The 14,889-nt window shown below is 39.7% G+C and overlaps 1 protein-coding gene and 1 long non-coding RNA gene across 4 annotated transcripts in view; one reads left to right on the forward strand and one right to left on the reverse strand.

Annotated features, from left to right (window-relative positions):
• The window catches only part of LOC133415489 (uncharacterized), a 71,359-nt gene that overhangs the window by 36,516 nt on the left and 19,954 nt on the right, over positions 1 to 14,889 (reverse strand). The gene's annotated exons all lie outside the window — the stretch shown is intronic.
• znf385c (zinc finger protein 385C) overlaps positions 1 to 14,889 on the forward strand; it is a 113,327-nt gene that overhangs the window by 21,697 nt on the left and 76,741 nt on the right. For all 3 annotated transcript variants that reach the window (XM_061701603.1, XM_061701600.1, XM_061701601.1), the window contains exon 2: positions 12,120 to 12,410. In XM_061701603.1, coding sequence (XP_061557587.1) covers positions 12,122 to 12,410 — 289 coding nt within the window. In that variant the 5' untranslated portion in view covers positions 12,120 to 12,121. The remainder of the gene's footprint in view (positions 1 to 12,119; positions 12,411 to 14,889) is intronic.

Raw genomic sequence — 14,889 nt, forward strand, 5'->3', positions numbered from 1 at the left:
AGGTTTTTGTATTGTATTGTGTTGGAGGGTGAAAACACGTTACATCTTTGTACGCAATTTGCTGTCCTTTTCGGCTGCCATTTTCTTTGCCATCCCATTCGTCATCACTGTTTTAGCGATGACTCTGAACTGCCCTGATCATAATGACTTATCGGGAATAAATGATTCATAATAGGCAATTATTTCACTTATGTTTGGAAGCCACAGGTGTTTGTTTTATATTTTGTCCCATGCAAATTTGACAAGATAAAGTTGTTCCAATAAAGGATCGAAATCACAACATCAGCAATTTACTTTCTTATAAGTACCGCATGGGTAACCAATTGTGTAAATGGAACTGTTGCTATCATTCCTTTATTCCAAATTCCAATTGTCAAATCCATGATTGTCATCTTCAAGCATCCACCTTTAGGAATGACACCTGATACACGCTGTACATCGCAGTGCGTCTAAGTATAGTCCCGATATGACGCCCGGTGACACTCTCGTTTGTCACCGCTGTCCACTTAGAGTATCCGTGACACTATTTTAGGAGTTGGCCACAACAACAAGGCGCTCATTGTGTAACACACTGACCCACTGAAGTGTTCATCTGCTTGACTGCCAGTTCGAAGACACTAAGCTCAAGATAGACTTGTGGCCAACCCTCTAACATGCAGTCATGACTGAAACAACCCCCAATTAAAAAAACTATATATGGCAAAAAATACGACCCTAATGAGCAATATAGAAAATGAATGGATGGATAACAAGAATAAAGTTTTGAATAACAAAAGTTTTTCCGATTAGTCTAATTCCGATTTCACTTGTCTTTTTCTCTTTGAGTCGCTCACTGTAATTTGAATAAATCAGTCAGCAACTCCCACCCTTCACCTGGCGATTCACATTTGGACACATACTGACTCGCTGCAACGGAAAAGCTGTGACCCCAGGTGTTCTTGCCGGGAAAAAGTTTTGAATACTGTACTGTATTTTTTTTTTTATTGAACCACATGCAATAAGGCGCAATTGTCAAGGAAAAAGCAGATTGCCATGGTCGCTCTAGCTATATTATAATGACATAAAGAGAGGAAACTGATGAGAAATAAATGAGAATTCAGTTACAACTTCATTTTGGTGGTTGTAAAGGAAACAAAACACAATGTGCAAAATCCACACACATGCATGTGCATACACACGCACACTCACACACATACACACACAGCACACGTTGCATGCTCTCTTACCCTTGTGTGTGTTAATAGTGTACTACATAATTAGCCTAGTTTAACTCTGCTAATAGGTTTATTCTCCATCTCTTCGGGGTGCTGACAGAAAATGGGAAGCTGGGCAAGCGTTTGTGGCAAGCAGTGTGACACACGCACACACGCGGACAGGCACACTCACACACGCACAAACACGTGGAAGTCCAAGTCACACTTGTATCAGTGTTGTGTCTGTGCATGTGAAAGCGAGTGCGGGTTGTGATGTTTTTCTAACAGGTTTCAAACAGGGCGTCAGGTGTGTGAGCGCACAAGCGTGTGTGTGTGTGTGTTCGTGTGTGTGTGTGTAACTGCAGTCCATCCATCACTGAGCGACCCACGGTTACTCGCGAGATGCTGCTCGTGACCCAGATAGCGCACATCTGCAAGCGGAGTTATGACATCATGCATGTGTGATTTATGACTATTCATCAAATTTTACCATAAAAAAGTGTTGTAATTTATTTTTGGACTTATTCATTTCCATCCTCCGCCTCCTCCTTCAGGCTCAGCAGAGTGCAGGTCTGCTCAGATTGCAAAGTCAATGGCATTGAGGGAAGCTCACACACGAGCCTCAACCTGATTTGAATAGTTTTCTCATATTTATGCTGAAAATATGTCAGAAAGATCAGCAATATTTTATTTTTTAAAGTTTTTTTGTTCCTCCTTCCCTGTCTGCGTCATTCTGCTAACTGCTGATAATATATGTGTGTGTGTGTGTGTGTGTGTGTGTGTGTATATATATATATATATATATATATATATATATGTGTGTGTGTGTACTTGTCTTGGTAAAACAAAAACAATATGGAATCTTCAATTAAGATAACACTTTTTTTTGTAGCCACTGTGATCGCAGACAATTGTAGTCTTGGACAAACCTAATGTACAGTATGTCTTAATATAAGAGAGAATCTTCAGCGGTGCCTCCCTGTGCTAATTATTTTATTGGCTGTAGTTTGTGGAGTATCTTGGCAACATGAAAAACAAGTGTTGGCACTGGGAATGACGGATGCGCTGACAGATTATAGCAAAGGGCAGCTCGCATGCCAATACGGACACTACTGCTAATCCCGGAATAATAATACTGTGGCTATCTCCCCCCCAACCAACCCCCCACACCCCCATAGTGGAATTACACCTGTACTGAATGCTGAACCAGCGTTTAGGCATCCCTCTATATCAACTTTTTTTGGGACAGTCGTGCCATTGAGACTCCTCGCTGCCAATAAAATGGAATTTTACTGTGTCAGCACGCACAGAGCAGCTGTGCTAAAGTGGTTGAATGTGTGGTTGGTAACCTAAGGGTCCCAAGTTAGATTTTTAAGACTTGAGCAAGGCACCTACCTCTAAAAAGAAGCTCCCCGGGTATTGGACGTGCCCACTGTTTCACTGCATTTCTCATGCTCATTTCAGATGAGCGTAATGATTGCTCAGTAATTTCGCCACGACAGAGTTTTCAATTAACAAATATAACTTTTTGTAAAGTTTGGGATATGCTCCAGCACAACCGCGACCCCAGTGAGGATAAGTGGGAGAGAGAATGGATGGACGGACCTTTAATAAACCTAACGTATTTTTCCTAAACATTGAATACCATTTTGTGTCTTTAACGTGCCTTTTTGTAAACTTTAGAGACAATTTGATCAGTTCTAAAGCATCTTCTTTATGCCACTGACTGTCTTCTGATCCTTTGTCTGCTATTGCTTTTTGCGCTTGTCTGTTTTGTCAAACAGTTGAGACGTCGCATTTTGACGTATAGGTCGGATGAGCGCGACCTGATGGTCCATACTGCAGTCGGATCAGATACATATCCGTTTTATATCCGCATAAGAAAGAGGCGTAATTCGGATTTGAAAAAATAATTATACTGTTCACATTGACCTAAAAAAAAAAAAAAAAATCAGACGTCACTTTTAGGCAAAAAAATCGGAATTGAACTGCAGTATGACCATAGTCTTAGAGTTGCTGCCATGACGCGTATACAAATTGTGCCTCTCAGGAAGAAAAAATGTGGACGTCCAGTCTCAAGCGAACTGTCCATGCCATGTTAACATGTCTCTTTAGACTTCTTGATGTGCGAGAATGCCGACAACAAACACTCTGATGTCTCTGATTCACTCAGGCGTGTTTGAGTTATTGACCTGCAACCATCTCAAAACATCATGTTGTCAGTTCACTGCGGAAAGGCTAAATGGCTTTGAGTATGTTTAGAGAAAGAGGCTGTAAAATAAGAGTTAATGGTAGGCTCGCGCTTGTCACTCCGCATTACCGCGACTGCACCTCAGGCTTCTCCGTGTTGACGCCACCGGTGGCAGATGTCCTTCACGCCGCGTCTGGAAGGGAATACTTCAAGCGTACGCCAAAAAAAAACACTGGCGTGACTTTGAAAACCGCCGGCATTTCGGCTAGCTCTTTGCCAGGGATGAATAATAATTGGATGTTAAGCATCTCTTAGTCACAAGAGTTGTTTGGACAAGATCGGTTGTGCCAGGTGCTTGCACAATCAACCTAAGAATGGGCCCAAAGAATAGAAAATAAACTTCAATGCGTGGCCATCTTGGGGGTTTGCCCCAGTCTAAATATATCCAGTCTTGGACGGAACCCCTCCCTGTATATCTGTGGTTACTCCTCATGGGCAGTTCCCCAGTAAGACTTTGTGGTTCCATGTGAACATGCTCTGTTTTCCTGCTAACTTTAGCTAAAGGCAAGAATGTTTGACAAATGAGAGAACTGGATGGCTTCATTTTTTTTTTTTTGCAAAAATGAATAAGTGGTGAACTGGAAAAGGATGGGCGCGCCGGTATGCCAGTTATGAAAGTGAGGTCACTTTACAAGGCACGCTGGAGGGTGGGGTCATAATATTCGCTCTTAATTCATCCATCCATCTATTTTCTGAGCCGCTTCTCCTCACTAGGGTCATTTGCACTCACATTCACACCTACGGGCAATTTAGAGTTGTCAATTAACCTACCATGCATGTTTTTGGGATGTGGGAGGAAACTGGAGTCCCCGGAGAAAACCCACGCAGGCACAGGGAGAACACGGGGATTGAACCCCGGTCCTCAGAACTGTGAGGCAGACGCTCGAACCAGTTGAACACCGTGCCGCCGCTCTCAATTCAGTAGTTTTCAACTATCAGTCAATTGCACATTTCGACATTGAGGCCAACCAATGTTTAACAAGAAAACATTTCGATAACTCACACTCAGCACTTTTCACTCATTTAGGACCATTGTGTTGCATTTTGTGAAATCTTCAAATTAGACTTCCATCTATCCATCCATTTTCTGAGCCGCTTCTCCTCACTAGGGTCGCGGGCGTGCTGGAGCCTATCCCAGCTGTCATCGGGCAGGAGGCGGGTTACACCCTGAACTGGTTGCCAGCCAATCGCAGGGCACATGCCCATTCTCACTCACAGTCATGCCTCCGGGCAATTTAGAGTCTCCAATTGATGCATGTTTTTGGGATGTGGGAGGAAACCCGAGTACCCGGAGAAAACCCACGCAGGCACGTGGAGAACATGCAAACTCCACACAGGCGGGGCCGGGGATTGAACCCGGGTCCTCAGAACTGTGAGGCTGACGCGCTAACCAGTCGGCCACCGTGCCGCCCAAATTAGGCTTTAAGAAGAAAAAGTAAACTCAAGTATGTTTTTTTCAAATAATAGCTCTGTAGATCAGGGGTGTCAAACTCATTTTTGTCACGGGCCACATAGCAGTTATGGTTTCCCTCAGAGGGTCGTTTTAACTGTGCAACCATATAAATGTTTAGAGGCCTCATCATATTTTTACATATACACAACAAACTGATGGAGAACTAGTTTTGAAATCAGAAGTCAAGGATGAAAGTTTGTTCAACTGTTATTGAAGTTACTGTGAAAAGGGGTTTGGTAACAAAATAATGCTTGCAATATCACCAAGTTATTACTAATTCCGTGTGACAGTTTAAAATTTTGGTATAGATTTTAGCAAGAATCATGGAAGTTGACACGCATGACTTGCTTTCGCGGGCCACATAAAATGATGTGCCGGGCCAGATCTGGCCCACAGGCCTTGACTTTGACCCCTGTGCTGTAGAAAATCCTCTCCAGGATCAAACTAAACTCAATATTAACTGTATGTATGACAGTGACTACTCTAAATTAGTTTTCCATGTTTACGTTAGATTCCCAGTGATCCGGGTCATGGCAATCCACACAAGTTGAACCGAGGAAATTGGACTCTTCTTGGTTGACCAACAAGACCAACAAGTGTCTAATTGAAGAAGAACAAGAACGACAAGAGTACAGTTGCTTTGATGACTCTAAATTGACTTTGATGTTTACGAAAACACGCGTTCGGTACAGTAAAGACTTATTCTTTCCCTATTTACAAAATGCTTACTTTAGGATTGTTGGAGACAATTGAAAATGGTCATTGATGTTTAAAAGAACACATATGTTAGCTTTGTTGAAGACTTTAAGTTGTCTTTGATGTTTACAAGACTAGTTACGTACAATTATAAGGAACTGAACTAATTTGACACCAAAATGCTTACGTTCGGCTTGTTGAAGACTTAATTGTCTTTGGTGTTTACGAAAGCCTGTGTTAGGTTTTCAAGTAGATTTACATTTTTTTGTTGATGAGTAAGGCCCGCCACCCACTGCGCGATGCGGTTTCATATTCAAATTACAGCTGAAAGTCTGCAGTTAAAGCACATCTTGTTCATTTAATTTCAAATCTATGGTGGTGGTGATAAGAGCCCAAAAGATGGGAATTGTGCCCACGTCCCAATATTTAAGGATTTGACTGTATATTATACAGTATATTGTATTATCATTTTATATATAGTATTTATATTGTTGTCATACACTTGTATGGCAGTAAATCACGTTAAGATGTGATTTTGAAGGACATAGGCATAGAAATAGGAGTACAGAACATTCTGGCAGATCAAGAATGTTAAATGAGTCATGCTCTTTTATTGTTTTTATGTTTTGCTATTGCTTAACTTGTTTTTACACTTGGATGGCAGTTAAGCATGGTAAAATGGGACTTCGAGGGACACAAGGAAGCAGGAGTCAAGAACATTCTGGGAGTTGATCTCATCCAATTAAAAAGTCGTTGATCATGTGTTCAGATTGGAGTGATTTCGGGGGGACCCTTTGTCCGCTGTGCCAAGTGTGGGCGCAGTAGATGGGCGGGGGTGCTGTTCAAGGTGGGCTTGTGGTTACAGCTGCTCGGAGCCGGCGAGGGTTGGGTGTAAATTCGGGTGTATTTTCGGATGTGGTCGCCGCAGACGCTGTATCGTAAATGTTTTTTTTTTATTGCTCGGCTTTGCTGAGTCATTGACGGCTGCCATGTTGGCCATCCTGCAGGCGAGCGTCAAAGGATTTAGAGAGAGGGTAAAAAGACCACAAGAATAATGACAAATACTTATGTACATTATTATCACAAAGGAGTGTAAGGGTCACACTGAAAAGGAAAACAATTACGCTGCCATATAAGAATGAAGTTGTACTTTTCAAGCATCAAGGTCTATTTTTTTTGTAGAATAAAACATCTATCCATCCATCCATTTTCTGAGCCACTTATCCTCACAAGGGTTGCGGGAGTGCCGGAGGCTATCCCAGCTATCATCGGGCAGGAGGCGGGGTACACCCTGAACTGGTTACCAGCTAATCACAGGCCACATATAAACAAACAACCATTCACACTCACAGTCACACCTACAGGCAATTTAGAGTGCTCAATTAACCTATCATCCATATTTTTGGGATGTGGGAGGAAACCGGAGTGCCCGGAGAAAACTCATGCAGGCACGGGGAGAACATGCAAACTCCACACAGGCGGGCTCGGGGATTGAACCCCGGTCCTCAGAACTGTGACGCAGACACTCTAACCAGTTGCTCACCGTGCCGCCGAGATTAAAAACGTGTTTTTCAAAATAGATAAAAGTAGCATTTTGTCGGGATAAATTCTTAAGAGTCTTTACGCTTAGTATTTTTTCAAGCTAAAAGTTGGATTTTTCAGCATTTTTGTAATATTATGAGAAAAAAAGTCATATTTTGTTTTTAATAAGAAGTTTAAATATTATGACAACAAAATTATATTTTTAAAAATAAGTTGTAATATTATGTGAATAAAGTGCTAGTTTTTTAAGATAAGGTCATATTTTAATTAGATAAAAAGTTATGAGACAAAAGTCCTATTTTGTAGATTAAAAACTTATATTATGAGAATAAAGGTGTATTTTTTAAGCTAAAAAGTTATATATTTCAGTATAAAAAGTATTTTTTTAATATTATGAGGAAAAAAGTCGTATTTTGTTTTAAATAAGAGGTTGAAATATGAGAACAAAATTGTTTTTTCAAATAACTTGAAATATATGAATAAAATGGTAGTTTTTTTAGATAAAGATAAAGTCATATTTTAATTACAATAGATAAAAAGTATAATATGAGAATAAAGTAATATGTTTTTAGATATAAAAAGTTGAAATATTACAAGAATAAATAAAAAAAAATATATATATATTATTTTACCATTTTAAAACATTTATTCCAGAGAAAAAAAATCAGAATTATGAGAATAAACAAATATTTTATTTTATATTCAAAAAATGTAAAATAAATGTTCACGAAAAATGTTGTTGGCTAATATGAGAATAAAGTCATTTTTATAAAAAAAAATATTAAAAGAACACATTTGTATTTTCTTTAATAAAGAAATGTAGTACTTGAGAATTAAGTCATATTTTTCTTAGATAAAAAGTCAGTTTTTTCAACAATAATAAAAAAATTGATTAAAAAGTCGTATTTTTTCATCATGTCTTTTCGTCTTTTATCATTTCTAATCTTTTTTTTTTTTACACTTTTATGACTGTTAAGGTACTGTTAGGTTTTATGATGGGAGATTGGAAACATTTTTCAAAATCCGATCAAAGTTTGAATCAGCACAAACTTGGACACCTCCTCTCTGTGTTATTATTTTCAGATGAACACAATTATCCTTACAGTATATTTATATAGAGTAGCTATCAAATGAAATGATAGCCCCCTAGTAGGCATAAAATGCATGCTAGATTGTAGATTTTTATACAGTATGTTAATAGAATGGTTTCAGTATTCCGCTGTATATTATATTCTTTACATCTATGAAGGCTTTTCCCTCCAACAACCACTGTAATTCCGGGGCATCTGGCCGAGTGGCCGCCGGCGTATGCGTAGGTTTGCGGAATTGAACACCACAGAGATGTTGTTATACGATGCCAGGGTGCAACTTCGCACAAAACATCTGATGGGGCCTCTTGAGTGCTCCCACATTGGCAACATGTAGCTTTTCATGGACGCCGCCTGCCGTGATGTCTTTTTCAGTGCGCGCGTGTGTTTGTGTGTGTGTGTCTTAGTGTGTGTGAGTGGTTGTGGTATTTACGTAAATAACTCAGAAATGCAGAAGCGGGTTTTATTTCAGGGACTTTTTTTTTCCCCCCTTCGCCGGGCCAACCTTTCTCATTTATTTATTTCTAGTGACAGTAGCTGCATATGAAACAAACATCTTTTTTTTCCTCCTACCCGGAGAGTCTTCATCTCAGGCCAGACAACCTCCTGCTGGGGTTTACGTTTACATTTTTTCTCCCCACCAAATAAAATGTCCGAATATTACAAGAAATAGGTTATTGTTTTTCAAAACTGAAATTAAAAGTTTTTCGAGAAAAAGACATCATACTATGAGAATAAAGTCATGTTTTTTTTTATACAAAAAGTAAGAGGTCACACACAGTATCATGAATAATTTACCAGTAATTTTAAAAAATTTTCAGATTATTGGAGGAAAAGAGATGCACTATTATGACAATAAAGTCATATTTTTTCAAGACAAAAGGCCAAATATTTTCAAGATAAAAAATACTTTTTTTCAGAATGAAAAGCTGTAATATTACAAGAATAAAGTTGTATTTTTTGAGATAGTGTGAATAAAGTAGGATTTTCTTTCGCAAAAAAAAAATAAACTAGTAATTTTATTTGTTGTTGTTGTTAGGAAAAAGATGTAATATTATGAAGATAGTTGTTTTTCATTATGAAAAGTAGTACTTTTAAAGAAAAAAATGTCAGGCTTTTATGTGAACTAAGTTAAATGATTGTTTCAAGATAAAAATGGAGATCTTTTAAGATAAAACTAATATTTCTTCAATATTAAAGTCATATTATTACGACAACAGATAAAGCATCATATTAATTCAAGATAATCACATTCTTACAAGATAAAAAGTCAGAACTATGACAATAAACTTTTTTTTGATAAAAAGTAGTAATATAATGAGAATAAAATTTTATTTTTGTAGAACAATTTTCATAACATTCTGTTTTTAAAGTTGAAAATTAAAAAGGAAAAACATACAACTTTTATCCTGGAAAAGAATATGACTCTTCTCATAAGATTACGACTTTATTTCTCATTGTTTTTCTTTTCAGTGTGTCCCTAATACACATTTTTGTAAATGATGAACACTTACAGTGTAAACTAAATTCCCCCAGTCGCAATGTCATTTAAATTTTGCCCCACATTTGTCCAGATTCAGAATAATTTTGGGCCTATCTGTCTAAATACAAAAGCATTTACCCTTTAATGTATTAATTAAAGGGTAAAATTAATCAATCAGAGGTTGAGCTTTAGCCCTTAGTCCCAATACTCTTGTGTATTGTGTTGTATTTGTTTCAAGGGACAAAGAGGGATCGGGTCGCACCAGACCAGACCTCACTGAATCACACTGAAGCTCTCTGTCTCCCCCCTGTGGTGCATCCCAAGTGCACTGCCACTACATGTGGTCCATCATGTTTGTTTTGCTTGTGTGTTTTCTGATGAGCATGCACCAGCTTGGGGTATCAGAGCTATTTCAGCTCAGATATCAGCGTTTCAGTATCATGTTCAGTGTCAAAACATGATATATCCTTGTCTGTTTCCATTTTAAATGAGTCAATCGACTTCAGCCTCAAATATTCATATGCTATATTAATGATATTTTTTTAGTAATTTTAACTATTTATTATTGAATAGGTTTATAATGCAGTGTGGAAAAGAATATGGACATGAAAGATATGCAATGTGGGTCACAGAAAACATTTTTTAATTATTGCTGCATGCTTTAAATGAGGAAAAAGTACGCCCATCTGGTGGAAAAATTTTTTAAAGCCCGTATAATTCATTATTTTGTGTACCCCTAGAAAAGGTCATAATCTTTTAGATAAAATGGACGTTTTATTATTTTTTTTTTTTTTAGAGAAATAACGTCATCATATTACGGTGGTAAAGCTGAAATTTAAAGAGGAAAAAATAAAACTTCAATCTCATAAGATTCTGACTTTTCCCTCGAAAAAATAAAATTTCATAAGCTCAATAGCAGCACACATTTATCATTTCAGTAGCAAGGCATTATCGCAGAAAACAATCAAATGTGTGACATTCTGCTGCATGCTTTGAATGGGGGAAAGTAGTGCCGTCTGGTGGACAAATATAGAAATAAAGATATAGAAATAAAGAACTGAAAGCCCTAATCCACACTGAAATTAACTGTAAAATGATTGCATTTTTTTTTTGTTTATGTGCTTTGAGGAAAAAGCCATAATTTATGAGAGTTATCGGAATTAACCTAGACAAATCGCTCCACCAACTAAGAACGGCCATGCACCACCACCCACGGAATCGAGAAAGAGCTGTCAATCTGTCAATCCTGTCCGTGTCCGGGCCGGGTGAGGTTTCCCGTGTTGAGTCAAATTAAGCCGCAGGCTCCACTCCTGGTGGTGCCCTTCAGTCAATTCCTTTAAGTTTCAGCTTTGCAACCATACTCCCCCCGAAACCCAAAGACTTGTGGTTTCCCGGACGCTGCCCGGCGGGTCATGGGAATAACGCCGCCGGATCGCTAGTCGGCATCGTTTATGGTCGGAACTACGACGGTATCTGATCGTCTTCGAACCTCCGACTTTCGTTCTTGATTAATGAAAACATTCTTGGCAAATGCTTTCGCTCTCGCCCGTCGCTCTCGCCCGTATTGCGCCGGTCCAAGAATTTCACCTCTAGCGGCGCAATACGAATGCCCCCGGCCGTCCCTCCTAATCATGGCCCCAGTCCGGACCCGCGCCGCCCCGCTGCCCGGCGGCCGGCGAGGCAGGCCCGACTCCCCCCGACACCCACCCCGGCGAAGCTCCCATTATATTTTTTGGGGGGGACATAAATGCTGATACGATGAGTTAACATTTTTTCAAGATTTAAGTCATACTTTTAATTTTAAATTTAAAAACATTTTTTTTAGAGAAATACAATGGTACTATCACAAAGTTAAAGTGGAAATTCCACATGGAAAAAATACAACTTTATTCTTACAAGATTCTGACATTCATCCCAATTTTTTTTCTTTTTAAATGCACACAATTATCCTTCATCAATACCGACACATAATTATCATTTGAAGGCGTGAAATATTGGCACATGCTTTGAATGGCGGGAAGTAGCGCCTTCTTGTGGGTGAACAGTAATACACATTACATAAAGGATTGTATTATTAGTTGGTGCAAATTTCAAAATTCAAGTTTTTTAAGATACAAATTTCTTTTGAGAAATAAAGTTGTGTTCACATAAAATACATATACAATACATAGGCAATAGTAATAGTTTTAAAGTTGACGTGATGAGGAAAACGTACAGCATATAGTCTTGAAAAAAATACAACACTTGTAAGATTACAACCATAGCGTCACACGCATATGTATCATTTCAGTAGCAAGGAAGCCTTTCGGAAAACAGTAAACCGTGTCCACACAATACTGTGCATGCTTTGAATGGGGGAAAAAAGTCGAGCCATCTGGTGTTGTAATTGCTGTTTTGTGCCTTTTTTGCTTAGCTATGAAGCGTCCCTGCAACCAATCAGCCCTGTCGAGCTCTGAGGCGGACCGGTCCGACTTGCCCACGGACGGCGGGGACTGCGGCCAGGCGGCGGTGGCGGACAGGCGGCCGCCTTTGGGGGGCGCTCACAGGCCCAAGAGGGAACGCAAACAGCGCAGCTACACCATGTGCGACATTTGCAACATCCAGCTCAACTCGGCGGCGCAGGCTCAGATTCACTACAATGGCAAGTCGCACCAGAAGAGGCTCAAGAAGAACTGTCATGCAGGCAAGGCGGCAAACAGCAAAGGTGGGCTGTCCTGGCGGGTTGGGTGTCATCCAGCACATGTTTTTTTGCGGGGTGGGCAAAATATAATTTTTAAAGCTGAATGTTGAATAGCTCACTCGCATTGGTCACCCAACAGAGATGAAATTGGATCATGTTTGCCGTAGGCACATACACTCGTTATACATGAGCGGGTGAGTAAGAAGCTAATGAAAGTGAAGCCAATCTTCAATGGTTGTGTTCCTGCCAAGTGAACATTTTTAATGCAGGTGGAAATTTGGTAAGAATCACAGAAATTGGCTTGGTAGCACCCACAAGTGTTTTGACAATTTAACTTAGCAACATGAAATTTGGTAATCATGTTTGTCATGGGATTGGCTGGCAACCAGTTCAGGGTGGTTGCTGGGATGGGCTCCAGTACTCCCCCGACCTAGTGAGGATAAGCGGCTCAGAAAATGGATGGATGGATGTTTGTGATGGGTAGATCCATTAAAACTCTCAAGATGGCATGCCCGAAAAGACACAGGAAGTCAGCCGTTTTGGTATGAAATGGCCATTTGAGGCTCATTTTGGCCTTTTTTCTTTTTAAAGACAAACTTGATTGAGAGTTTTTTTCTGATGGTTACCAAATTTTAACCACATATACCAGACAGCTGGATGACACGAAATTGTGAGAAACCTACTTTGCGTGTGGGCGGAGTATGCAGGTGACATTTTGGTCACTCGCCATTGGTTCAGAAGTGCACCGCAGACCTTTTGGAAAATTTTGCCTTTGAAGCCTGTTTCACTTAGAAACATGGAATTCGGTATGCATGTGTAGCATGAGTAAATCCACAAAAAAGTCTCATAAACCCATGCCTGAAGATACACAGGAAGTCTTCCATTTTGCTTTGAAGCAGCCATTTTAGGGTCAATTTGGTCATTTCCAGGGGACTCTCAAAGACAAACTCGACCTTGAGATTCTATCCAATTGTTTGCAAATTAGAACCACGTATACAAGATGGATGAGCGACTCTAAAATGACAGATATTTTAGAATTTTCGTCATTTGTGTGTGGGCGGACTACGTTAGCCAAGTTTGCCGACTCGCCGTCAAACGCATTATTTTGTCTTATGGTGTTAAACATTAAAACAGTGGATTGACGCGGAGTTGTCTGGTCCGGGCGTACCGTCGGCGGCAGTAGTGTTGCAGGTGATGTAAATGTGCATGTGGTGCGATGTAGCCGTGCTGAACCGATGCTGTGTGCAGATTCTCTCTGACGCGCAGTCACAATCGCAGAGCCTTATCTCCACTCACCTTCTGCTGACTCCCTCAGGCTGCACGCCGCCCTGCTGTGTCCTCAGCTCCTCTGCCCCTCTGCTTATGTGTATGTGTGTCTCCTTTGGCTATTTTTAGAATGTTAAAGTCCTCTGTGGAAATAGTAAGTAAATAAGTGTTTTTGTCAGCCCACACACTTGCAGATATGTTTATATATTCATAAATTCCGCCCCTCCAAAAAAGTTTTTTTCTTTAAAATGTGTGTGTCTTTGAATACGTCGGTGTGTGTTGTCCTCCCGCTCTGCCTCACTGAGCTGACAGTAGGTCTGGGTTCTTTTTTTTTTTTTTTAATGTTTTTTTTAACCTCCCTCTTGTTCCTTCTGGCGTTGATGCTGGACATGTGCGGAAGCCAAATGCACTAAAACACGTGCATGGCGAAACTGTCCGTTGTCTTTTCACATCCACTAATGTTCATCATTGGTTGTGAACGTCAGGTAATACGAACAAAGTAAATAAAATAAGCGCAGACCCTTTGAAGCAGAGCTTTTTCTTTTTTTTCATTCTTGTTGCATGGCGAATCATCAAACACATCCTGCGCTGTGAGCTATAATCCTTTGCAATTTATCACGGCCCAGCCATCGAGTCTCCCCCGATTCCGTTTGACGCTCATTTGGCTCTTTGAGATTTTGTTTTAATTCTGACCCTTTGACCCTTTGAATTGGCCAAAAATGGTTAAACTTCACCGCCATCTTTTGATGATGAAAACCCTGTTTAGTGTACGTTTTGGAAATTTGGTAGCAGTCAGACAAAATGTCTAGAAGTTCGTCTATGCAATACCGTTGGAAATGGCCTAAATGGCTGCTTTAAATCAAATGGTTGACTTTATTTTCAGGCAGATCTTGAGACTTAATTGCAGGAGTGCTCATGATAGACATTCTCAACAAATGTTGCGGTGTTAAGTGAAATTGACTTCACTGGCTGATTTAAAAATAAATAAATAAATAAATAAAAAATTAGAGTTTCCATTGCCGCTGTGCTTCCCCACACACAATGGCAAAAACTCAAATCCCTCAAAACATAACATCATCCATCTATTTAGTGTATGTTTTTTTTAATTTCGGAGCAGTCGGACAGAATCTCTGAGACGAGTTTTTGTGAAGAACACCTGTAAATGACTAAAATCAACCTACAATGGCCGCTTCAAAGCAAAACTGCTGACTTGCTTTTCATTTTAAGGCAAGGGTCT

Source organism: Phycodurus eques, chromosome 16, assembly GCF_024500275.1.
Source record: "Phycodurus eques isolate BA_2022a chromosome 16, UOR_Pequ_1.1, whole genome shotgun sequence".
Taxonomy (NCBI): Eukaryota; Metazoa; Chordata; class Actinopteri; order Syngnathiformes; family Syngnathidae; genus Phycodurus; species Phycodurus eques.